The sequence below is a fragment of the Hevea brasiliensis genome, chromosome 17 (genome assembly GCF_030052815.1).
Source record: "Hevea brasiliensis isolate MT/VB/25A 57/8 chromosome 17, ASM3005281v1, whole genome shotgun sequence".
Lineage (NCBI taxonomy): Eukaryota > Viridiplantae > Streptophyta > Magnoliopsida > Malpighiales > Euphorbiaceae > Hevea > Hevea brasiliensis.
The window spans coordinates 6537329-6563417 of NC_079509.1; the positions used below are offsets into that span (position 1 = coordinate 6537329).

Below are 26089 nucleotides of genomic sequence, written 5' to 3' on the forward strand. Positions count from 1 at the left end.
AGGGAGTTCACATCGATTGTGCTGAAGTAGAAGTTAATACTCGTATCAATTGGAAATCACACTTCTTTTTTGGGCTAACCAGTGTGAAGAAGACCATGGGAATCTTGACACCGTTTTGAAGTCGAGTCCTAAAGGGGCCGTAGTCGTCCATCTAATCCTAGGGTCAAGCTCAGTGGGTCTCCACTAAGTCAAGGTCCATTATTCCACTATAGACTTTCAGTTTCATCAACCAAAAATGACCAACATCATTGAAAGAGAGAGTCATATAACAAATATTGGATTACAGTTGGATTTTACCACTAAAATGACATGTAATCCACCAGCTTCCACTCGGTATTAATTGAGAGCTTCTAGGTATTATCATGAATATGGAAAATTACAATGATCAGAATAAGCCAGTGAACGTTTAGATTCTCATTAAAGGTTGTTGGGAGTTCTTAATTTTACTATGGGAAATTAATGAAACTATGCAATGCAAATGTAACTGGCCAAATCGTATGATAATATTCCTGCAAAATTATGGCCTTTTCTCAACTCAAATTGCCTGACAATGTGTTGAAGTGACCTCAACATAGGAATATGGAGGAACAAGAATATTCCCAACCGCCCATCCAGCGGTTGATGCTTTAGTGCCATCCAATTATTGATGTTTGTGCAGTTTTGTGGTTGCAGGCAAGTAATTGTAGTTCTGAACATTTTCCCGATGCAGAGCAATTTCTTGCTTCTGTGATTGTTACTGATAATGCTCATTTGCTGAGCCAAGGTGTTGAACATTCGGAAACATCTCCTCGCCAGGCCCATATCTGTATTACATCACAAGAAGATAGTGATAAATTTGTGAGAGAGAGAGAGAGAGAGAGAGAGAGAGAGAGAGAACAATCTACATCACATGCTAATATTCTAAAAACTTAGCAAATGATTAAACATTCAAAAGATTCCCTCCTATAGATTTTCCTAGATAACGAAGGCTATCCTATCTATAATGCAACAACCACGTAACATCTCACAATTCCCATAGCCCAAGCTACTATCAATATATATTTTTACTCCTCATAATGCAGATTATAAACTACTATTACTAAGATACCAACTGATTAGCATTTCCCAGAAATCCACTTGCAAACCAGTAGAAGCCCATGTGACTACTATTATCAAACAAAAACATATCTACAATCCATCATGTCAGAACTGATTTGATATTATCCTTAAACTGGTTGGCTACAAGGTAACTAATCAGGCTCCCCTGTTTAATGAGGGACAAAGTACCTGTGGTATGGGTACCCAAGAAAGTGTGCCCGTTGAGCATCTGTGGAATGGCATGGGGCAGTTGGAACAGGTAGAGTTTGTGGTTTCATGGCTTGATGGACATAACCAATGTTTTCATATGAAGCAGGTTGCAAAGCCCCATATGAAGCATCTGTGGAATTGTACAGGGCATTTCGAATTGGTAGAGTTTGTGGTTCCATAGCTTGATGGGCATAACCCATGTTTACCATGGCTCCATGTGAAGCAGGTTGAGATGGTAAGACCCTCTGCTCAATATATTGAGTTGCCAACACTTGTGGGTCATGATTGTGCTGCATCCTAGCAAAATAAGGATCCTCCAAATGACGCATTCTAGGAGCTTGCATATCTTGTAGCTTCACTGATGGATGCTTATGCGTTGAGGATCCATAATAAGCATGTTGTGGGCCTTGTACCTCATGTAGAGCATGTTGAGGAGTCAACAATGATTGGTTACGACTAAGTTGTATCCCAGCTACATATGAATCCTCTCGTGAAGGCACAGTTGCTTGGGGCAGAAACTGATTCTCTATGGCTGGCAATGACATGGATACACAAGGCAATGTAGGAGGAACAAGAGCTAATGCAGGCAAAAGCGGACGAAACAATGACAAGAGACTCTTTACCTGAACCACATCAACTGCTATTAGATCATAATTATCACAAATATATAACAGAAGATTATGAAACCAATAATGATGAAATTCAATTACATGTCATCATCCTTGATAATGCAACTTATGTCATCATGCTTGATAATGCAACTTACTTGCTGGTCATTTAGTTCTTGTTTAAATTTTCCTTTCTGATAGTTATCTTGGATAGCATGTTTAAAGGACCTCTCAGGCAATGGAAAACAATCTTTGCAAATTCTGAAGCTCACCTGAGCAAAGGGACAAAAGGAAAATGGTTTTAAAAGAAAAAAAAAAGCTAAAGATACATTCAACATATTGGAAAAGATAATGTGCTCCAGCCTAGTTGAGAAAAACAAAGAAAAGAAAAGAAACATCAAGCAGGAAAGAACTATATTCATTCCACCAACTCAATTAGATGGATAATGAAATATTTGAATCAACATTTACATTTCAAACAAGATTAATCAAAAATCAAAAATCAAAAATATAAAATTGCAATGACCTTTGAGCAGCATTACTAGGAATATAACAACATCCAAGAAATGTTAAGCCATTCCAGCTATTATCCTCACAATAAGAACTTGTACACGATACTTTTAAGTTCATAACCATACAAATAACAACATACCAGTTTCCCAACCCAATGATCCCAGGAAGTCCAGGAACAAAGTCCCAAAAGGATATTTCACCCCAGATGCTAAGGTCTCACGTTGGCAATGGCATAGTACTACACATGGCCATATGGGTCTTTCTTTGCAAATACTCTTCTCTTTAACAATGTATTTTATGGTCATAGAAAGCTTTGCATCTTTTATGAGCCCATGGCTAGGCTTAATGCTTCTATTTCTAAAGAGAGTTGCCTGTGGGAAAAAAATTAAGATAGAAATTGAACTGCACAAGTGAACGACTGTACTGTATATGCCTGATGCCTCCAGCACTATTCCAATCATTAATAATGGAACTTAAGAAACCATTAGAAACACAGTTATGGCTTATTTTCTTAGGCTTAGACCTTAAAAGACTGAGCCTCATGGGTTTAGTTGTGAACTAAAAATAATACCTGTGCAGGAAACTTTCCACCAAAAGCAGCAGGTTCCAAGTTCAATTTTCCAACAGAGGCTGCTTCGTATGGTCCATAGAGAAGCTTCAGCTCAAAGTCAAAAAGAAATAACTTCATACCTGGTTTGATCTTCTCCACAACTTCCTTTTTTCCCTCAGGAAGCCCAAAAACACGGTACATGTAGCACTCTGGCTTTGTTTTTCCATTACTCAAAAATATAAAACCAGAAAGGTTGTCCATATCCTTTTCTTTTTCTAGTGTATTCATTACGTGCATGGGCAGCAGGAGAAGAGGCAGAGGCAGGTTCCGAAGAAAGGGAATGAATGTCTTTATTCTTCTTCTCTATCTTTTTCTTTGGCGTTTAGGGGACTTGCAGCCTGTCATTTCCTTTTGAACTCTCCATCTCTTCCCCTGCCATGGACAAAACAGAAAATATTCTGAAAACCAGGAATCACTCAGGTGATCTGAACACAATAATTGTTCCAAATATAGGGGACAAGAGATCAAATCAAAATAACAACTAGAAAAGATTGAGAATAATTTTGACAAGGAAGAAATAAATAGAATCATGGAACACCATGGCCACTCAACATGGTTATTATTACAGAAAAAAGAACATGAAAATTGTTGGGGAGAAGGTTGCCTTCTCAATCCGTTGCACAAATACACAAAACAAGAGGGTTGGAAAAAAACTCGTGTTGCAAAGCAGTTGGCTATCCTGATAGAAACATTACTTTACCCTAATACATTGAAGCGGAGGTAAAAAAGAGACGGAACTCTACACAAGCATCCTTGTGTTCCAGACCTATATAGCAAATGACTAGCGAATGAGCACATATCAGTGCCTGGTTCTCCTTCCAATTTCCAATGAGCATTTGGTTGACGTTAAATTTTCAAAGATTTTAGTTCCAATATATGAAATGTCATAAAGAACGCTCAAAAAGAGTAAAAAAGAACGCTACCCTTTGAATTAATCATCCCGAAAAATTAAAGAAAAAAAAAGAAAATTAATAAAAGAAAATATTATCTGCCTAATACAAACAGCGGTCAGCCCTAACATAAAAGATTCACCTGTAAAACCCATTTCCACCAGATTCAACTAAAGCCGACAATCAATCGAGTTGGACAAGCAATTCACCAAATGACACAACTAAGAGCATCAAAATTTTTCGGAAAATATATCAACCAACAATTCAATTTGTAGAGAAGGAAGAGAACAGGGCTCGTCAAATCCTAGCGCAAGATACTATACCCCTGAGGAAAAAAAATATGCAAACTGAATTACCTTAAAGAGGCCAAGCTTTCAAGTTCGTGACTGTGGAGTCTGGAGTAACAGTTTAGGCGCGAGGGGAACGTGGCGACGCAATCGGTAAGAGCGTAATCTTTATTTTATTTTATTTTATTTTTGCGGAAGGAAAAGGAAACTTGAATGCTGGATAAATTTGAAAGGGAATTATAGGATATTGGGCTTCACTTATATTTTTAAGTTTAACGATATTTTTATTATAATTTAAGTTTGGTATAACTTTGGAAATTTTTTTGGGCTAATAGTTTAATGAATTGTTTTAAATTAAAAAGGACTTTACAATCAAGTTCTTATATTATTTTTTATTATACTTTAATTTTTAAATTTTAAAAAATTAATTATTTAATTTATTTAATTTTAATTTTAATATATAAATAATTTTTAATGTTTATAATAATTTTATTAGGATAAAATTATTTTATATATTAAAATTATAAGAATTAAAATATGATATAGTGTAAATTTAAGGATTAATAATTAATTTTTAAAACTCATGAATTAAAGTGTAATATAGTTTAAAACTTAAAAATTAAATAATTAATTTTTTAAAATTTAAAAATTAAAATATAATATGAGGCAAAGACAAATCCAAACATTGTTTTTTTTTTTAAGATTTATTAAAAAAACTAAAACAATTTCAATATTTCTAAATTAAAATTCATCAATTAAATATTCCTATTTTCATAATATTGATTACGCCTTAGCTCCCCTCGCATTCTATTGTAGAATTTCCTTAATATTTCTCTGCTCTTATGAGAATGAAGCATCATGAACTGGTTCTCTGTAGAGGGGATAAACATGCAGAAGTTGAATTGTTTAATGAGATGGCGGCAAGATGGTTGATAACAAATGAACTCTGTAGAGTAGAGAAAAGAAAACAAGTATGGGTATTGGTTTGCTAAAGAAAATGATCGCTGAGAGGCTGTGAGCCAGAAGTATGATGCCCTATACATTTGATATTTAGCAGCATCGTTTAAAATACCTGTATCTTGCTAGTGGACAATGGACTAGAATGTTGAAGTAACTTGTCACTATGGACATATAATTTTTCTTCTTTAGAGCCAATACCGTATGTTTATCCTGAATATTCTACTGCAGAGTTTTGCGGAGCGATGTGGGAAAAGCCAACCACTTATATTTTATGCTAGCTTACTTCTATTTGGTAAGTTTGCCAGTTTAATATCAGAATTGTGATTTACCAAAATTTAGAACCAAGAGAATAACAAGCTTCATTGAATTAAAATAAATAATACAATATCAATTAGAATGCCACCACGCGCAGAACACATTGAATCAACTCGAGATTATATTTTCTCCAAAACAACAAATACAAAACATTGGATGCTATAATAAACCATGTTTCAACTGCTGGTGTTCTGTGTTTTTTCAGATCAAAAATGGCAACCCATATAACATAAATCAAGGACCACAGCTAACATCCATCTTTTTTGCAACAAGTTCTCCAAAAATTTCTGTATCTTTTTCATACATCCGCAAAATTTGTGGTGTCAACCCAATCATTTTTTTCTGATAATCCATTCTTAAACCAATAATCTTTTAGACCTTTCACCTCACAAATCAAAACAAGGAGACTCAAAAGTGCAAAATGAGCAATACAAGAAATTGCCCTAGGGTCCCAAAATGCTAACAGAAGTATTATGCAATCTTGTGCAACCCGATGTGCAGATCAGAAGATATAGATATCAGAAGTGGGTGAGAGTAATGCCAGACTGCTTTAAAAACCCGTTTCTGATGAGCTCTCACAGATTGGGATGGCTTGTGAGAATTGTACCTTATATCAAAGATGTGGATCATAGGATCTACTGAACCAGATGTCAGGTACAAACCATCAGGAGACCAAGCCTGATTGATCAAAGCTGACTGAGAGTCACTGCTTTCTTGTTTAAACCCAAAAGAGTGAAGCTCTGTCTGCCTAAGTCTAATATCAAACAATCTCAGCTGCTTCTCAGGAGTCCTGCATATTACACACCTGTGATTATAACTTTCAAGCAGCATACAGATAATAGAAGACAGTAACAGAGAAAAGCATTCACTTGGGAGGACACACACAAATCATGTAAATCCTGCATGTTTCAGTGTACATAGACACCAAATATAACTTCCATTTTTTACTATCTCAAAACTGCACATGTATATAAGTATAGAACTCCCATGGTGTTTCAGCTTTCAGGAAACCAGATGGAAGAATAGCAAGCATGTGAACACTGAATACAACAATAAACCTAGCTAATTAAGTAGATTTGTGGAAGAACAAACAAAACTGAGCATTATATCACCAAATGAGTAAAGAGATAACATGGATCAAACAAAAATATCTTACCCTGTCTGAACCATGAATAGATTGAAATCGCATGGATTAGGCAGAACACTCATACATTTATTATCTAGTTGATGCTTGAAGTCTGCTCTCCCTACTTGAACATTAAACCCTATAATTCTCTTGTCTGCACCAGCAGACAGAACAATATGCTTTTGCTGCAACCCAGCAACTCCCATGACAGCTGAAGAATGCAGATTCCTGTGCAATGGCTTTGGCTTCCATAAATTCTCAGTATCTTTCTCATTCCAAAGTATAACAGCATGATCACTGCCACCAGTGGCAAAACAGGCACTTTTCCAGGGCATGAATATTATGCTGTTAATGATGCCCTTGACATGAGGCTTATCATCTAAGTAAGTTACACGGGCCCTCTGCCAAAGCAAATTCATAGAAAGAGTCCATTTTATGTAAATGAACATTTAAGCTTAAGAAGGATGTGGGATGCTCAAATACTTGTAACTGCATGTTTTCAGTATATGCCAACTCCACCACAATACAAGAAGTGCAATAATTTAGGCAGATAACTATAAATGGAACTAGCATATTTATTCAGAAAGTAAACTTTAACAGAGATCCATACTGCTTGTGTTTTATTCAAATTAAGGATTAATATCTGAGAATCCCCTCCATCAGCACTGTAAGTACAAAATAGGCTGTTCCCCAGTGGGTGCCAAGCTATATCTTCTGGCCACCGCCTATGCTTTGGAGACATACAATCAGTAGAACTAAGAAGAGAGGCACCTGATCTGCAATTCAAGGAAAACGAACAAGAACAAAAATGATAAATGAGAATCTTCACGTCATAGAACTAGAAAATTACATATCAAAAGAGTTCAATGAATGCAGAAAATGCTAAATACTTGTAGAAAATGAAAAATAATATGCAGATGCTATTAAGCGTTTGCTTTAATGTTATGAATGCATTTGTGCGCAAGACTTATGCCAGATGTGATCCACGAGAAATTCCAGTCAATGGTAATAAAAATGACAACAAATAAATTAGCATCAAAGGTGGATTCAGTAGCAGCAACAATTAATTATTAGCAAAAATAAATATTCCAATTAAGATATTACTCAGATTGTCATTATCTTAAATTATGGCCTTAAATGTTGATTTCTAATAGTAGAAAATTCCATATAAAATCATGTAATAATCTATTTATAAGGAGATTAGATTATGAATAAAATATCACGCATAATTATTTTCAACTAAATTGAGATATGGACTCTTCCTTTTCTAACGAGTTTAAGGTTAGAGCTATCTTTTAACGAGCTCACATTTTCAGCAACAATAAGTCGAGAAAAGAATTGAGGTAAAGCAAAAGGTTCAACTTTTGAATCAGATTTCATTATTAATAGGCCCATGACTCAATCTTGCACGAGAGATTGTAACAACTTGATATCAAAACCGACTATCATGGATGATACAGATATGGGAGAAGAATTGAGGGCACTATTCCAAGAAGCACAAGCATTGACTGAAGCACGAGTTGCACAGGTTAAATCAAGGATGAAAGATCGGAAGAAGCCATCAGAGTCAAAACTGGAATCCCAATTGCAAAACTTGCCCCGTCAATTATAAGAGTTCATTTAGGCAACTTACAAGAGCCAAGGCATGGAAACAAAGGGCGGCTCAAGCAGCAATAACAACTATACAGGCAACAACAATAAAATTGATAGAAAAACAAAATCGAGACTCGGGGCAAGGGTAGTACCAAGATATACAAAGTTGGATTTTCCAACGTTTGATGGATCCAAAGATCCGTTGATTTGGTTACACCAATGTGAATAATTTTTTTTTAAAATCAATAGACACTAGAAATAGATAAGTTGAATCTCACAACATTCCATATAACAAGAGAGGCGCAACTCTGGTTCTACAGAACAGAACAAGAATAACCTTGATTATCGTGGAACGCATTCAAGGAATATTGCAATTTGAGATTTGTTAGTAGTATGCCCTAGAGCATATCATTTAGTATGTATCTTGTACATGTTTTATTAATAAAAAGACTTTTACTTTTCCGTTTACATAATATATTTATGTGTAATAAAAAAGGTCCATTGATATTTTGTTAGAAATTCTATTCTTAAGTTGTTAAAAATATGAGTGACAGTATTTCTAATACAAAGTATCATAAATTGGTTCACAATCGAGGATATTTCACAATAAGGACATTACTTATCCAGAAAGATTGTAATCATGTTTGTTCCCAAATTATTTATATGAGATGTAAATAAGATGGAATGGTGAGTCTCATGCCATATAACAAACATGATAGGCACTTATACATGATAAGTAGGCCGAACCAGTGACACTTATGACAAGCACATGGAGTTTAATCTTGTCAATGTATTGTCATAAATCATATCAGTGCATATAATCTTTAGATCTGAGATAGCACAGTTATCTTGTATATAGGTGGTTTGAGTTTGATACTGCTTTCATACTTGTACTGTGCATGGGTATATGGACATATGTTGGCTCCTACTAATTATATATGGAGGTAGGTATTGATCGAGATGGAATCTGTTACCCTAAGTAAATAAGGATAAAATCCTATGTTCATTTAATTATTCTTGATGTTTCAAGTTCCTGGCCAGGACAGATAGATTTAATCAGAAAAGAGTTTCTTATGAGAAAAATCTTTTTAATCAAGAATTGGAATTAAAAAGAGAATATAATATTCATAGCAAATGGAGTTTGACATAAACTATGACTCCAGCTCGAATTGGGGTTTTGTAACAGAGAGATTCTAGTGCATGGTAACATATGATTATAGGTTCATTTAAGGTAAACCTTATCACTAATTGGGTGGCTATGACATGCTATGCTAGGTGTTAACCATAGTCTATGAGCTGCCCAAAATGATTTAGATAAATCAATTATAGTAAGAAAGAGTTCTGATGATATTAAGAGTTGATATCATATCTCATTGCCAATTAGTGATGAGCCTAGTGAGTCACATACATACACAAGTAATCACCAAGTTAAATGTGATTTAATTAATTAATTAAAGAGTTTAATTGATTAATTAAAGAGTTTAATTGATTAATTAAATAGGTTTGGTTTGCAATTAGATTGCAAAGTCTCTAGCATGGCTTGAAACCAAATATAGGTTATTGGATGTATAGAATAAGTTAAATTTATATTTAAAGTGTTTAAATATGAATTTAATTATGAGAAATTAATTAATAGAGATTAATTAATTAATTTATATTTGATATAAATTGATTAGAAGAAGAGAAATAATTATTTTGGGTTGAGAACTCAAAATTAAGACACAAGGATAATTTGGCCATTTCACCGGATGACATGTGGCACCATGAGATGATGACACATGGCACTACACATAAGCTTGCCATTTGTCTTCCAATTATTTAAGATGATCAAAGTCAAAATAAAATCTAGCTTTGACACTTGACATAATGTGATTGGGTCAAATTAAAATATGATGCAATCAGAAAATGATATGTGGCAAGAGTTTTAAGTGGTGACCTAGCTATAAAAGGAAAAGGATGAAAGAACAAAACATGCTTTTTGATTTTTTATGAAAAAGGTGCCGCCACCTCTAATCCCTCTTCCTCTCTTCTTCTTCTTCTCTCATCAATTCAAAGAGAATTGCCAACATTCTCTTGAATTAAAATTGCTAGAAATCGTTTTTAGTGTCCAATATACATTTGCAACCTCTCTAAAAGGCAAAACCTTAATTTCTAATTGATTGGAAAGGCTTGAAAAGTTGTTCAAGGGGCTGCCATTGGTGATCTTGGTGTGGACAAGCTAAAGGGACAACATCTGGTGTCCTAGGTGCTTCTCAAAGGTACCAAACACATCAACAGTGCATCAAAAGGTTAGTGCAAATGTTCTTGAATTAATCTAGGGTTCTAATGAATTAATCTGTTAATTCTAAAATCTTAAACGACAAATATAGATCCAAATACATATTAAAAGAGTTTTAATATGCAATTGAACCTTGAAATCAATAGTAAAAATTAAATTTTGCATGATGCATGAGACCCTATAAGAAAATTTTTGAATTCAATATTCTAATCTAATAATTTTCATGCTTCCGCTCCTTCAATTGATATCAAAGCCACTATATTTGCCATTTAGATTGTTTAATATATGATTTATTTGTGTGATTTGATTAAGAGTTGATTAAATCAAGCCTGGTTGGATGCTCATGTGTGGCGGCACATATGATGGAACCACCATAGGTGGCGGCATCAATGGCACTTCATGGTGCGCAAGATTTGATTGAGTGTGGGCTTGTTTTCAAGGCCCATAATTAGGCCCATGACTAATTAAAATATTTAATTAGGAGTTTTAATCACACAATTAAATTTTGATTCAAATCTAAATTTTTAAATTTGTTTGAATGTGATTCAAATCTGAATTTTTAAATTTGTTTGAATCATATTCAAATCTGGATTTTTAAGTTGAATATGAGATATTCAATTTAATTTAAGTATGTATGTTTTATTTAATTGTTAAATAGTGATATGCATGACGGATGATCATGGACAACAAAAGACCAATGTGATTAGATTTATTTCTTTTATGTTTCTTTGGGTTGTAAATTAATTAATTTATTTTAATTTATTTTGGTGACATGTATTATAAAGGTTGTAATATTTTTGGGTTGTAAATCAATTTAATATTTGGTTCTTGTAAATTCGCCTTGGTATGCCAAGGATTACTATGTAATTGGATTGCAAGAAGATCAAGGAGGTCAAGAGCATTGGTGGGACCAGTGGGAGGAATTCAAGATCAAGTGTTAATTATGTACTCCTTCAGCAACTCTTGTAATATGAATGAATGAAATGCACTTACGAATGCCCTGATTCAATTCTTAGTGGCTCAAAATTGAATCCCTTAGAAAGTCCATGATCATACCACATTTATATGTTTATCCATGAATGCATAAGATGATGGGAATGTATGCAAGTATATGATATATGCATGCTAAATGGATAATGTGCAAAGTGAGACCATAATAGTAATTAAGCCGACCACAAAATCTTCCAAACAAATGATTAAGTTGGAAATGATATAATTAAAGTAATTATAACATGGGCCCTCCATTGAGGCAATTATTTTAAGAAATTTTAAATACTCATATATGATGCAATTAATTTAAGAGATTTTCTTAAGAATAATTGTTAAGCATGAGATGTTGTAAATATGTAAATGGTTTGGTGGCCAATAATGGATGTGCCTAAGGACATTAAAATTATTTGCATGTTTACTGGCTCAATGAGATCAACTTAACTAATGCAAGATAAGTCAATAATGGATGTGCCTGAAATTTTGAGCATTAGAGGCTAGGTAAAAGGATTGAACCTCACTTGAAATATGATGCAAGGAGTTGCTCACTTATAGTTTATTGTAATTCCAATAATGGATGTGCCTGAAAATGATCAATAAGATTATAAGAATTCAATCACCCACTAGAAATCCATCCAACTAAGATTTTCGTTTTCTACTTTGGAAGTGTAGGATTCGCTAAGTTAATGGGAGGATCAATTTGATTAAAAGACCATAATCATTTTGGTTAAATACATGATACATTTACTAATTAATCTGGTTATTTTCTGCAGTTAATTTTCTGATAATAATGAGCACACCACAACCACCACCATTTAATATCCTTGCGAGCATACTTGATCACAATAGGTTGACAGGACCTAATCTCTCTGATTGGCTAAAAAATTTTAAATTTATCCTGAACCTTGAACATATAGGATATATTCTAGACTCAAATGTTCCTGGTCCCTTATCTCCAGAGGCCACTCAAGAGGAACATGAAACTTTGGACAAATGGAATGAGCATAATATGAGAGCCAAGTGTTACATGCTTGCTTCAATCAGTAATGAGTTACAGAAGCAGCATGAGAACATGCAGAGTGCGAGTGAGATCCTCCTTCACCTACAAGAGATATATGGTGAGCACAGCAGGAGTGCTAGGTATGAGATATCTAGGCAGCTATTTCGCATGAGGATGTCTAAGGGACAGAATGTTGGGGATCATGTCCACAAGATGATTCGGCTGATTGAGCAGCTGGAACATCTTGACTTTAACATAGATTCCAACTGCAGACGGATTTGATCATTCAGTCCCTTCCTGAGTCATTTGGAAATTTTTTGACAAATTTTCATATGACTAAGCAGGAATGCACCTTGGCTGGTTTACTTAACATGCTGATTATTACCCAAAAAAATGTCAGAAAATAAAGGAAAAGAGGTAGTTTTGATTGCATCTTCTTTTGCTGGAAAGTCCAACAAGAAGAAGGGTAATAAAAAAAAGAAACCTCAAATTCCTGGTCCTTCCAAGAAGATAGCTAAACAGAAAAGTAAGACTAAAGCTGATGGAGGCAAAGGAAAGTGTTTCCACTGCCAGAAAGATGGGCACTGGAAAAGGAACTGCCCAGAGTATCTTGCTTCTCTGAAGGACAAGAAGGATACACCTTCGGAAGGTATGTCCATATCTTGTTATTTAGATTCTGGTGATACTCATAGTTCATCTACAGCTTGGGTTTTAGATACTGATGCCAGTTCTCACATTATTTATGATATGCAGGAACTAGCAAACAGTAGCAGCTTGCGTTCTCGAGATGTTAGACTCCGGATTGGCGATGACTCAACTATTGAAGCTTTAGCCATAGGATCTAAATCTTTTTATATGTCTGGACATGTTTTGTGTTTGAATAATATTTTATATAGTGCCTGATGCTTTTAAGAACATCATTTCTATATTTAGTTTGACTAGAAATGGCTATGAATTTCAGTTCACAGATGATATTTACAATATTTATTTTGGAAATAAATATGTTGGCTCGGGTTATATGCATGATGGTCTTTATTATTTGGATAATACTAACAAACACAAATTGAATGCAAGTGATCTAAATGAATGCAATGCCATGATGAAAATCAACTCAACTTCAAAATATATTTGGCACTTAAGGTTAGGTCATGTTGCAGAAGATAGATTGCAAAATTGGAGAAAATGGGGATTCTATCCTCATTGGGTTCTGAACCTACTCCAACTTGTGAATCCTGCCTTCAAGACAAAATAACTAGATCGCCTTTTTTTGGACAAGGACTAAGAGCTGAAAATATTTTGGAGTTAATACATAGTGATGTATGTAGCCCATTTAGAGAAATGGCTAGAGGCGGTTTTCATTATTTTATTACCTTTACTGATGACAAATCAAGGTTTGGGCATTTGTATTTGATAAAGTACAAACATGAATCATTTGAAAAGTTCAAAGAATTTAAATCTGAAGTAGAAAATCAAACAGGAAAAAGTATTAAAGTTCTTCGATCAGATCGTAGAGGTAAATACTTGAGTACTGAATTTGATGAATACTTGAAAGAGCATGGCATTGTTTCCCAACTTACTCCTCCAGGAACACCACAGCTGAATAGTGTATCTGAAAGGTGAAATCGTACCCTATTGGATATGGTACGTAGTATGATGGGCTATACTGATTTGCCAATCTTCTTTTAGGGATTTGCATTAGAATCAGCTTTGCATGTTCTGAATAGGATTCCATCAAAATCAGTATCTTCCACACCTTATGAGATATGGCATGGAAGAAAACCAAGTCTTAAGCATGTTAAGATTTGGGGTTTCCAGCTTATATGAAAAAGCTGAACACTGATAAATTGAAAACCAGATCAGAAAATGGTCGATTTGTTGGATATCCAAAAGAGAGTTTTGGATATTATTTTTATTTGCCTACATCACAAAAGGTTGTGGTAAGTAAAGATACCACATTTCTTGAACAACAGTTTGTTCAAGAAGGAGGCAAAAGAAGGCAAATAGAGTTAGAATTGAAGAATTCTGACAACCAACGGACCAGATGGATATAGATCCATCTAGTCAACCTACACCTATTAATGAAACATCTACAATAATTCCTTGCAGATCAACCAGGATATCTCACCCACCAGTGAGATATGGTTTCCTTCATAAAGATGAATAAGAGTTGTTTACTCATGAAGAAGTAGATCATGGAAATGATCCACTTACCTATGAAGAAACTCTATCAGATATAGACTCTTCAAAATAAATTGATGCAATGAAATCCGAGATTGATTCCATGTATAAGAATCAAGTTTGGGATCTTGTTGACACCACCTGAAGGTATTGAACCTATAGGGAACAAATGGTTTTTCAAGAAGAAAATTGGTTCTGATGGAAAGGTAGAGACCTATAAAGAAAGGCTAGTAGCGAAAGGGTTTCGTCAAAGGCAAGGAATCGACTATGAGGAGATTTTCTCGCCTGTTGCCATGCTTAAATCAATTAGGATTCTATTAGCAATAGCTGCATACTATGATTATGAGATTTAGCAGATGGATGTCAAAACAGCTTTTCTCAATGGATACATTAAAGAAAACATTTTCATAGAACAGCCTAGGGGTTTTGAATCCCAAGATGGTTCCAAGGTATGCAAGCTAAAGCGATCCATTTATGGGTTGAAACAAGTTTCGAAGAGTTGAAACATCCTTTTTGATGAAGCCATTAAGTCATTTGGTTTTATAAAAAATGAGGATGAGCCATGTGTATATAAGAAGGTTAGTGAAAGTGCTATCACATTCTTTGTCTTATTTGTGGATGACATTTTGTTGATGGGTAATGACACAGGTATGTTGACAACTGTAAAGGTATAGTTGTCAAATACATTCTTCATGAAAGACTTAGGGGAGGCAACCTATATTCTTGGCATTCGCATCTATAGAGATAGAGCGAAATGAATAATTGGTTTATCCCAAAGTCTATACTTGGAAAAGCTGTTAAAGTGGTTTAACATGCTTGATTCCAAGAGAGGATTGTTACCAGTGAGACATGGTATCCACCTTTCTAAAGAGATGTCTCCAAAAACACCTGAAGAAAGAGATAAAATGGTCAGGATTCCATATGCTTTGGCTATTGGAAATTTGATGTATGCAATGTTGTGTACTAGGCCGGATATCGCATATGCTGTTAGTTTGACTAGCAAGTTTCAATCCAATCCAGGTTTGGAACACTGGATAGCTGTCAAGAATATCCTTAAGTACTTGAGAAGAACTAAGGATTTATTCTTGATATATGGAGGTGGTAACTTGCAATTGGATGGTTATACTGATTCTGATTTCCAATTAGATATCGATGATAGAAAGTCTACCTTTGGGTTTGTGTTCATTTGTAATGGAAGTGTAGTCAGTTGGAAGAGTTCCAAACAGAGTACGACTGCAGATTCCACTACAGAAGCTGAGTATATTGCTGCATCAGATGCTGCAAAGGAAGCTGTTTGGATAAAGAAGTTCGTGACAGAACTTGCAGTAGTTCCTTCCATTGAGTCAGCAGTTCCACTTCACTGTGACAACAATGGAGCAGTCGTACAGGCTAAGGAACCCCGGTCTCACTAGAAATCCAAATACATAGAAAGGCGCTACCACATTATCAGAGAGATAGTTGGGCGAGGCGATTTAGCCATGCAGAAAATAGCATCAGCTAAAAATCCAGCTGATCCATTCATTAAGCCTATGTCACAAGCTCATTTTAGACCGACATCTTGAGAAGATGGGTCTAAGATATTGTAATGAATGGCTCTAGTGCTAGTGAGAGATTGTTAGTAGTATGCCCTAGAGCATATCATTTAGTATGTATCTTGCACATGTTTTATTAATAAAAAGACATTTTCACTTTTCCGCTTATATAATATATTTATGTGTAATAGAAAATGTTCATTGATATTTTGTTAGAAATTCTATTCTTAAGTTGTTAAGAATATGAGTGACAGTATTTCTAGTACAAAGTATCATAAATTGGTTCACAATCGAGGATACTTCATAATAAGGACATGACTTATCCAGAAATATTATAATCATGTTTGTTCCCAAGTTGTTTATATGATATGTAAATAAGATAGAATGGTGAGTCACATGCCATATAACAAACATGATGGGCACTTATACATGATAAGTAGTCTGAACCAGTGACACTTATGACAAGTACATGGAGTTTACTCTTGTCAATGTATTATCATAAATCATATCAGTGCATATAATCTTTAAACCTGAGATAGCACAGTTATCTTGTATATAGGTGGTTTGAGTTTGATACTGCTTTCATACTTGTACTGTGTATGGGTATATGGACATGTGTTGGCTCCTACTAGTTATATATGGAGGTAGGTGTTGATCAAGATGGAATCTTTTACCCTAAGTAAATAGGGATAAAATCCTATGTTCATTTAATTATTCTTAATGTTTCAAGTTTCTGGCCACGACAGATAAATTTAATCAGAAAAGAGTTTATGATAAAAAAAATCTTTTTAATCAAGAATTGAAATTAAAAAGAGAACATAATATTCATAGCAAATGGAGATTGACATAAACCATGACTCCAGCTCGAATTGGGATTTTGTAACAGAGAGATTCTAGTGCATGGTAACATATGATTATAGGTTCATTTAAGGCAAACCTTATTACTGATTGGGTGGCTATGGCATGCCATGCTAGGTGTTAACCATAGTCTATGAGCTGCCTAAAATGATTTAGAGAAATCATTTATGGTAAGAAAGAATTCTGATGATATTAAGAGTTGATATCATATCTCATTGCCAATTAGTGATAAGCCTAGTGAGTCACACACGTACACAAGTAATCACCAAGTTAAACGTGATTTAATTGATTAATTAAAGAGTTTAATTGATTAATTAAATAGGTTGGTTTGCAATGAGATTGCAAAATCCCTAGCATGGCTTGAAACCAAATATAGGTTATTGGATGTATAGTATAAGTTAAATTTATATTTAAAGTATTTAAATATGAATTTAATTATGAGAAATTAATTAATTAATTTATATTTGATATAAATTGATTAGAAGAAGAGAAATAATTATTTTAGGTTGAGAACTCAAAATTAAGACACAAGGGTAATTTGGTCATTTCACAGGGTGACATGTGGCACCATGAGATGGTGACACATGGCACTACACATAAGCTTGCCATTTGTCTTCCAATTATATAAGATGATCAAAGTCAATATTAAATCTAGCTTTGATACTTGGCATAATGTGATTGGGTCAAATTAAAATATGATGCAATCAGAAAATGACATGTTGCAAGTGTTTTAAGTGGTGACTTAGCTATAAAAGGAAATGATGAAAGAACAAAACATGCATTCTGATTTTTTATCAAAAGGTACCGCCACCTCTCATCGCTCTTCCTCTCTCATCAATTCAAAGAGAATTGCCAACATTCTCTTGAATTAAAATTGCTAGAAATCGTTTCTAGTGTCCAATGTACATTTACAACCTCTCTAAAAGGCAAAATCTCAATTTCTAATTGATTGGAAAGGCTTGAGAAGCTGTTCAAGGGGCTGCCATTGGTGATCTTGGTGTGGACAAGCTAAAGGAACAACATCTGATGTCCTAGGTACTTCCCAAAGGTACCAAACACATCAACAGTGCATCAAAAGGTTAGTGCACATATTCTTGAATTAATCTAGGGTTCTAATGAATTAATCTGTTAATTCTAAAATCTTAAATAGCAAACATAGATCCAAATACATATTAAAAGAGTTTTAATATGCAATTGAACATTGAAATCAATAGGTAAAAATTGAATCTTGCATGATGCATGAGACCCTAGAAGAAAATTTTTGAATTCAATGCTCTAATCTAATAATTTTCATGCTTCCGCTCCTTCAGGGACCTCCACTCAGTAGCAATCCTTTAGGCGAATTGGCTAATCTAAAGCAGACAGGACAATGGAAGAGTACCAACGTCAGTTTCAAAGCCTTCTAGCTCGTGCAATAACAGTTCGAGCAGATCAACAAGTTGATTTATTTACTGCAGGTTTGACAAATTCAATCCAAATTGATGTAAAGATGCAAAATCCCCCAAACTTGGTCGCAACTATGAACCTGGCAAGAGCCTTTAAAAGAAAACAGCAGCTGGAAGAAAATTGGACAAATTCATAGTCCAATACAAAAACAACACCTACTTCATCAATTATGCCTGTAATCAAGGCTACTGCCAACCAGGCCATACAAAATTTCAGTTTAGAAAGTGCTTCAACTCCATTTCTTAAAAGATTGAACTGTCCAGAGATGGCTGAGCAAAGAGTAGAGGGGCTTTGCTATAAATGTGATAAACCATATTCCTCCGAGCATCAACGTGAGAAGTTCTTTCGGTTGGAGATGGATGATTCAGAGGAAGCAACGAGGCAAAGGGTCTATGGGTGATTAATAGTCTTATCCTACTGTTGAGCTTGAGGACAAGCTCTTTCTCTAGGAAGGAGAGTGATGTTATCGTTGCATTTGTGGGCAAGACTGATCCACGAGAAATTCCAGTCAATGGTGATAAGAACGGCAACAAATAAATTAGCATCAAAGGTAGATTCAGCAGCAGTAACAACTAATTATTAGCAGAAATAAATATTCCAATTAAGATATTACTCTGATTATCATTATCTTATATTATGGCCTTACTTGTTGGTTTCCAAAAGTAAAAAAATTCCATATGAAATCATGTAATAATCTCTTTATGAGGAGATTAGATTGTGAATAAAATATCAAGTAGAATTATTTTCAACTAAATTAAGATCTAGACTCTTTTTTCTCCAACAAATCTAAGGTTAGAGTTTCCTTTTAACAAGCTCATGTTTTCAGCAACAATAGGTCAAGGTAAAGCAAAAGGTTCAATTTTTGAATAAGATTTTACTATTAATAGACTCGTAACTCGATCCTAGGTGAGAGATCATAACATTTAGGCTTGCTAAAATGGCCATTACAAAGCTCTCCTAGGAATTAGGAGAACAAAAAAGAAAGAGAGGAGAGAGGAAACAAAGGAGAGTGTGTTTGTGTTTGGGTGGTGGGATGGAAGTAGTGGAGTCCCTTTTTTGTCTAGGTACATACATGTGCATCTTTTTCTCTAACATTTAACATTTTTTTTTTTTGCAAACTCTTGCATTGAGGGTATAAAATTATTCCAAAAGATTCTGCAATTTAGTCACTATTTCATGTGTGCCTCAGCTAAAAGGTGAGGTTTTCAGTGCTGAAATTGATAAATAAGCCTGGTTTGGTTGGACATAAATAAACATTGTGCCATGGGCTCCTTACCAGAAATGTTCACACATGAAGAATAAATTGATAAAATGGCACCCGACAAAAAAATGCTCATCAATTCAAGCACCATCAGATCATAAATCGCAGCCAAAACAATTAAAACCAAACACTGACTCCAGTGATAGTTCTTACGTCTCACAATGAACTCTACTACCTAAAACTATCCAGGAATTAGTACATACATTCTCATTAGGCACAAGAAAGAAAGAGCTAACAACCTTTTTCATTGAATGAAGAACAAGCACCTAAAAGCATCCCTAGCTGTTTTCCAAGGATGTTCAGTTAAATATCACTAAATGCCCATGCTCCTTTTAGGAAAGAATCAGATATGCCACAGAACATAACTTTTCTCATTTGCATACTCACTTCCGTAATATTCTGAGTCCATCAAGTGCATGTTTCTCTATCAAATGTACACAATAATACAGTAAGCAAACTGCATCACAAGCACATTTTTTCACAACTTTGCACATCTCTCTGTCTACATCAGCTAATACAGGGAAAAGTACATAAAGTCCGTGTTACCTAGGCTCAGATATGAGATAGGAACACATGTTCACTCGCTGGGCTATCCTATTGTCCAAAATTTTATAAATTTCTCTACCATGTTTAAACTTTAAAGTACCAAAGTATCATGCCCATATCTGTTTATCCTTAAGGCCGTAACCTATATGTATACTTCAGAGAAACTTGACAGGTCAATAACAGTGAAAAAGTGCAATAAAATTTTAATCTTACCCTCGAGATTGAACTTGCCATAAGTTGACCACTCCATCCAAAGCACTGTATATATTCCAAAACATCACAAAAGTCAGATCATGTAGATTATATGGGAACAAGAAAGATAAATGAATACCATAAAAGTTATTTTCACATTTACATAAAGAATATTATGAGCTGAAAAAACATTAGGCAACAAGAAAAAATGCAACATCTGTGCTTAATTTCTCCATAGACTACAAGTGCCTAAGCATCTTCTTCCATATAATTTACATTATCTGTTTCTCTCTCACTGATTACACTGGTCAAATAGTAAATCACCTGGTCACAAAAAGCTGATCATTTACTGGACAGAAAACAAGACTTCTCAACTTTCTCTTATGCTGACTAGAGATGAGATTGCTTGTATGGCAGTGGATTGTGCATGGAGAAGAGCCACTGCGTATCAATGGAATCAACTCCTTGTGTTCTTTCTGTTCTGCAAATATATAGAAAATTTCAATGAATCTTGAAAACAACTGCTTTCACGCTTTGAAAGCAAGTAACAGTGTATCAAGTGATGCCAAATGCAATTTCATATGCACAACACACACAAACTCATAAAATAAAACTTGATGCCATAAGTATTACCAAGCTTCCTTTTTGTTCCCCTATCCTGAATTTCAACAACTTCTTCATCCAGAGAACTTATGTAAGATTTTTCTGCTTTTAATTTTGGAAGAGTATCAGTGGGGGTGGAAGGAAGTGATTGTGAACCAGAACGAACAAACACTTTTGCACTGGATCCTGCCAATTTTATAGATTGGGAAGTACTTGGATTTGCAGCAGGAAACAGGCCTTCATTTCTGGATTGAGGTTGGCTCCTAGAAGCACTTTCAATGGCATGGATAGGGCTGGTTGATCTATACTCCATCTTTGCACTTTTAGTCCCATTTCCCAGAGAAGCTTTAGATGATATTGCATTGCTTTGCCCTCGTAAGCGAGCCAATCGAGCTTCTGTTTCATGCAATCTCTTCTCTGCTCCCTGGAGCTGCAAAGTTTTCCATATGAAAAATTAGCCAAGAATTCCAATAAAATCATGTGGAATTCACCGTGTTAATTTCATTAAACATCAAAATCTATCACAACATAGATTATGACAGAAGTGAAGCATATCAATAACATTTTCCATTAGATTAGGTTTTGAATCGTCCTCAGCCTAGTTTGAGCCCGTTCTTAAGCAAGCAAAGTGACAGTTCATTTCAAAATCTTTTTATTTGATCTAAAACTGTCCTTACTTCGACATAATCCAGATTAGTTAAAAAACACACATTCTAGCATCATACAACATCACTAGATAGAAAAGTAAGAGCAGTTTCCATTTGAACGTGAAAGAAGGTTGCCCCTGCAATATCAAAATCTACTCTTGAAAGCTGAATCTTAATTTTTCTTTTAAAGAAAAGAAAAGAAAACTTAAGGATTGCTTTTGCTTGACTTCGATAGTATCAATGACAATTATTGAGATGTTGAAATAAAGTTAATTATTCACTCCGCAACATAAAATATAGCAATCTAATAATAGCAGCAATGGCAAAAACCCCAAATGTAATTGCAGAATCCGGAAAATGACGAAACTATTTATGACAAGCGTAAAAACAACCTGCGAATTATAATAGGCGATACGTCTCTTGAGATGTTCAACTTCACGGGTGCGGTGGTCGACCAGAGCAACCAAAGCTTCCTCTTGCTCTTCTATACTGGTACCTTCCTCCCCTTCTTCTTCTTCTCCTCCTCCTTCGTTCTCTTCTTCGGTCATCGATTTCGGTTTTGCTACTAGCTGGTGGTCGCCGTCGCCGTCGTTGTTTTGTTCTATTTTTGGCTTTTTGAGAATCGGAGGAGGCGCGGTCATAATTTGCTACCCCCCTTCTCTCTCTCCGTCTGAAACTGTAACGGTTGGTATCGGTGTTTGGTATTTGTGCAGTAGCTTTTGCTCTCGGCTAGCGCGAGAACAATAACAGGGTTTTGTTCGTTCCAACTTTCAAATTATATACTAGACGCCAGGCAGCGAGCGATACTCGATCTTTTTTTTTTTTAATGAAAAATCCAAATAATGACAGACCTTTCAATTAATTTTTTTTTTTTTTAATATCAATCCAGCCGGTGTCCTCCCACATAGCATATAGATTTATCTTCTAAACTTAATAAAAAAAATTTTATTTTATAAAAAATATTATTTTTAATGCTCTGATATTTTTTAGAATCTTAAAAAAAAAACTAATCGTTTATTATAAAATATATTATTTTATGATAAAAAATAAGATACTTTTATGTAAATTTATGAGATTTTTATAAAATATTTTTTTAATTATGAAAATTTTATTAATTTAATGAAACAAATAAAACTTCTTATGTAAAAAAATACATATAATTTTTTAAAAAATTTAATAAATAATATTTAATAAACCTAAACTTCTTCCTATAATTTTCTAACAAAATTTGCTCTATACAATTCACCTTTTAGATTTTTTTAAAAAACATTATATATGCTTTTTTATTTAAAGAAATTTTACTTTTTTAAGTTAATAAAATTTTCACAATTAACTCATTTAAAAAAAAATAATTTTATGAAAATTTAATAACATAAGTAATAAATTTATGTGAAATTATATAATTTTTTATAATAAAATAATTATAGTTTGTATGAAATTAAAGATACTGTTTATTTTACAGAAAATAATTTTGTATATGAAAAATGTTTTTTATAAAAAATATTTTTTAAAAAAAATATTTTTCTTGAAAATATTTTTCATTATTTAATTATAATATTAAATTAATTATATATATTTGTATCATATATGTATATATGTATGTATTTCAATAAAATTATTAAAATTAAAAAAAATAATTTTTTAATAAAAAAATAATTATTTTTTTAATAAAAAATTTATTTTTTAATAAAAAATTATTTTTTAATAACAAAATTATTTTTTAATAACAAAATTATTATTTTTTAATAAAAAATTTTGTGAAATAATAAGAGTCTAAGCAACCAAAAAATTTCCCATTATAGAGTGTCTCTGTGATTCTAGTTGGTGTGGCAAGCCTATAACATATTGACAAATGGATTAAGTGTAAAACTTAAAAAAAAAAATTGAAAATGGTTAACCGGATTATAAGATCAATGTGGGTTATCTTTTATTTCCCTTTCTTTATTGTTTCTCCTCTTTCACTCTTTCTTTCTCTCTCCTCTTCAATTCAAATAAATATCTGTTTCGATTTCAGAGACTAAAATCGAGGGCCTTCTACTGAAATTTGTTGCTTCAAAGCATTTCACAATGTTAATTTCATTGGTTTTACATGCCTAATCTACATTTCTCATGGGAATGAAGTGATCAATGTGATTGGCGCATGACTAAGGAGGACTGGGTATTGGTCTAATTATTCGGGGTTATCAGTAGGACCTCCAAAAAAGCTTTGTAAAAAGCCACTAGTAATTCAAGTTCAATTCAACAGCTATACAGTGTAATCTAGCCTGGACAAACCACAGAGAGCAGGTGATAGAGAATTGGAGTCCCAAATCGAGCATTTTATTAAGAGTTTGTCTCAGTAGAAGACATTAACGTGTTTAGTGGCTACTGCATTGATGTGTTTACTGCTACCTTAAACTTATTGCCTTATGTTGTGAGACATGACTTTGTAGCATTTCGGAACAGTCATAATAACCCAAATACCATTGATTTCAGTGGGTGTGAGTGTGAAAACAATAAGTTCTCTTCAAACCTTTACAGTAAGTTGTATGCTTTCTTTCCTGATTGTTTGATTTTCCTTGCTCTATACAAAGGTTTGATGCTTCAATAGATGGCATTAATTTCCGTCAAGACTAATCGAGGAAGGATGGCGGATTCCACACAGCCAACTTCAATCAGTATGGTACAGATTCAATCTTATATGCACTGTAATGCATGAATCATGTAACACCCCTAATTTTTAAATATATTATTTTTGGACAAATATTGATGTTTTAATTTTATTTAAATTTTAGAAAATTATTTGAAATTTTTCGGATTTTCGAAATTGAGTTTGATTTTCCGAAAATATAAACTTTGATGATTTTTAAAAATTAATTTAAAGACCACGTGATAAAAATAAAAATATATTTGGAGTCTACGAATTTTTCTGAGTTTTCTATAATTTTTTTCGGAATTTTTGGACCTCGTTTTCGGTCCCAAGGCAGAGTAAAAATTTAAAATTTTGTATTTCAAATCGAACCGATCGAATCGAACCAAATGGGATCGAACCAGTCGAATCGGACCTGCCCCTTCTACTTCTTCTCTTTTTTATTCCGCACGTCCCGACCTTCCTCTCCTTCTCTCCCGATTTCTCTCTCCTCCCTCCTCCCCTTGCCTCGCCGCCGCCTCCCCTGCCACCCCATCCCGTCGGCGCCCGTCCCTAGCCGCCCTAGCTAGCCGGCTGCCGCCCGGAACTCCGGAAAAAGGAGCCCGAAGCGAAGTGACGCGCAAGCGCGCCGCTTCTTCTTCCCGGCCGATTCGGCCACCAATCAGATCGGGTCTTGTGTCTAAATCTATCTACTCATTGAGAGCTTTACATAGACACCAAGAACACCGAAATCCATCGAGCGGTTTGTCCAATTTTTGTCCTGAAATTTTTAGCCCATTTTGACTTTTGGGCTAGATTTCTCGCAAACCGTGAACCCCACGAGAAAACCGAGAGTACCAGAGCACTCCACTCGTTGAGAGCTTCGCAGCGATATAATTTTCAAATTTTTCCGACACCGTTTTTCGGTGAGTCCCATGGAACTTCGTAGTATTTTCCGAGCATTTAATGAGCTTAGAAAATTTCATAAAATTTATGTACTAACCCCCGTGTTGTGGGCTTCGTGTAGGTGTCTTCAATTCACGGAAATTCGACAGTTGTCCGAGTTTGTCAATTTTTGGCCAGACAAATCGATTACTGGAAAAGTCTCCGAATTGGATCGAGGTTTTGGCTACCCCACCATTGTCAGACGTCCCGAGCGCGTCCCCGAAGTCGGAATAGACATAGGTAAACCCGAACCTTACTTTTTCTTAAATTTCTAGTACTTAAATGGGATTAAAAATCCATAAAATATTCGTGGTAGCTCAGAAAATTATGATTCTTTTTGCATTAGTCTAGTAATATTGCTAAGGATTGCGGGGCAAAGTTTTAGAATTTTTAGAGCTTATTTGGATAATTTTTACAAAAATGATCAATTATAAGGACTAAATTGAAATTTTACATATTGTGATGGATGAATGATTTGATGGGCCCAGGAGGGGCTGTGTGATGTGATTGAATTGTGGATATATGGGTTGTGAATATAGAAGTGTGTTTTGAGCTCTTTTGCAGGTTGGGTAGGTCCTAGGTATAGGGGAGACTCTGCCGAATTTTCGGCACGACTTATGACGTATTTGGTCTTTTCTTAAGTTTGTATTGAGTCAAATTTATTAAATGATTGTAATAAAATTGTCAGGTGAGCCAGGACAGCCTTCTTCCTCTGTCCAGCCGCCACAGTGATTGCCGTCAAGTCTGTGAGTAAAATATTAATTTTAATTGTAATTTCACTATTATTATATGTTCAAGCATGCCCATGCATCACTTATA

The 26089-nt window shown here is 34.4% G+C and overlaps 2 protein-coding genes across 4 annotated transcripts; both read right to left on the reverse strand.

Moving 5' to 3' along the window:
- Positions 1-220: 220 nt before the first annotated feature.
- Positions 221-4351, reverse strand: LOC110637684 (uncharacterized). 3 transcript variants are annotated; one of them, XM_021787934.2, is made up of 5 exons: positions 4051-4265; positions 2980-3390; positions 2054-2167; positions 1267-1910; positions 221-803 (listed from the first exon to the last, which is right to left on the reverse strand). In XM_021787934.2, the coding sequence occupies exons 2-5, from the start codon at positions 3253-3255 to the stop codon at positions 734-736; spliced, it is 1104 nt and encodes a 367-aa protein (XP_021643626.2). In that variant the 5' UTR covers positions 3256-3390; positions 4051-4265; the 3' UTR covers positions 221-733. The 3 variants fall into 3 exon arrangements, with proteins under 3 accessions (XP_021643626.2, XP_057995484.1, XP_057995483.1); XM_058139501.1 differs by having other exon boundaries at positions 2054-2779; positions 4051-4264; XM_058139500.1 differs by lacking the exon at positions 2054-2167 and having other exon boundaries at positions 4051-4351.
- A 1222-nt stretch (positions 4352-5573) lies between these two features.
- LOC110637682 (uncharacterized) lies at positions 5574-22524 on the reverse strand. The gene is made up of 7 exons (XM_021787928.2): positions 22110-22524; positions 21101-21500; positions 20792-20948; positions 20489-20533; positions 7207-7372; positions 6627-6997; positions 5574-6260 (listed from the first exon to the last, which is right to left on the reverse strand). Exons 1-7 carry the CDS (start codon positions 22356-22358, stop codon positions 5942-5944), a joined length of 1707 nt encoding a protein of 568 aa, XP_021643620.2. The 5' UTR covers positions 22359-22524; the 3' UTR covers positions 5574-5941.
- Between the last annotated feature and the right edge of the window lie 3565 nt (positions 22525-26089).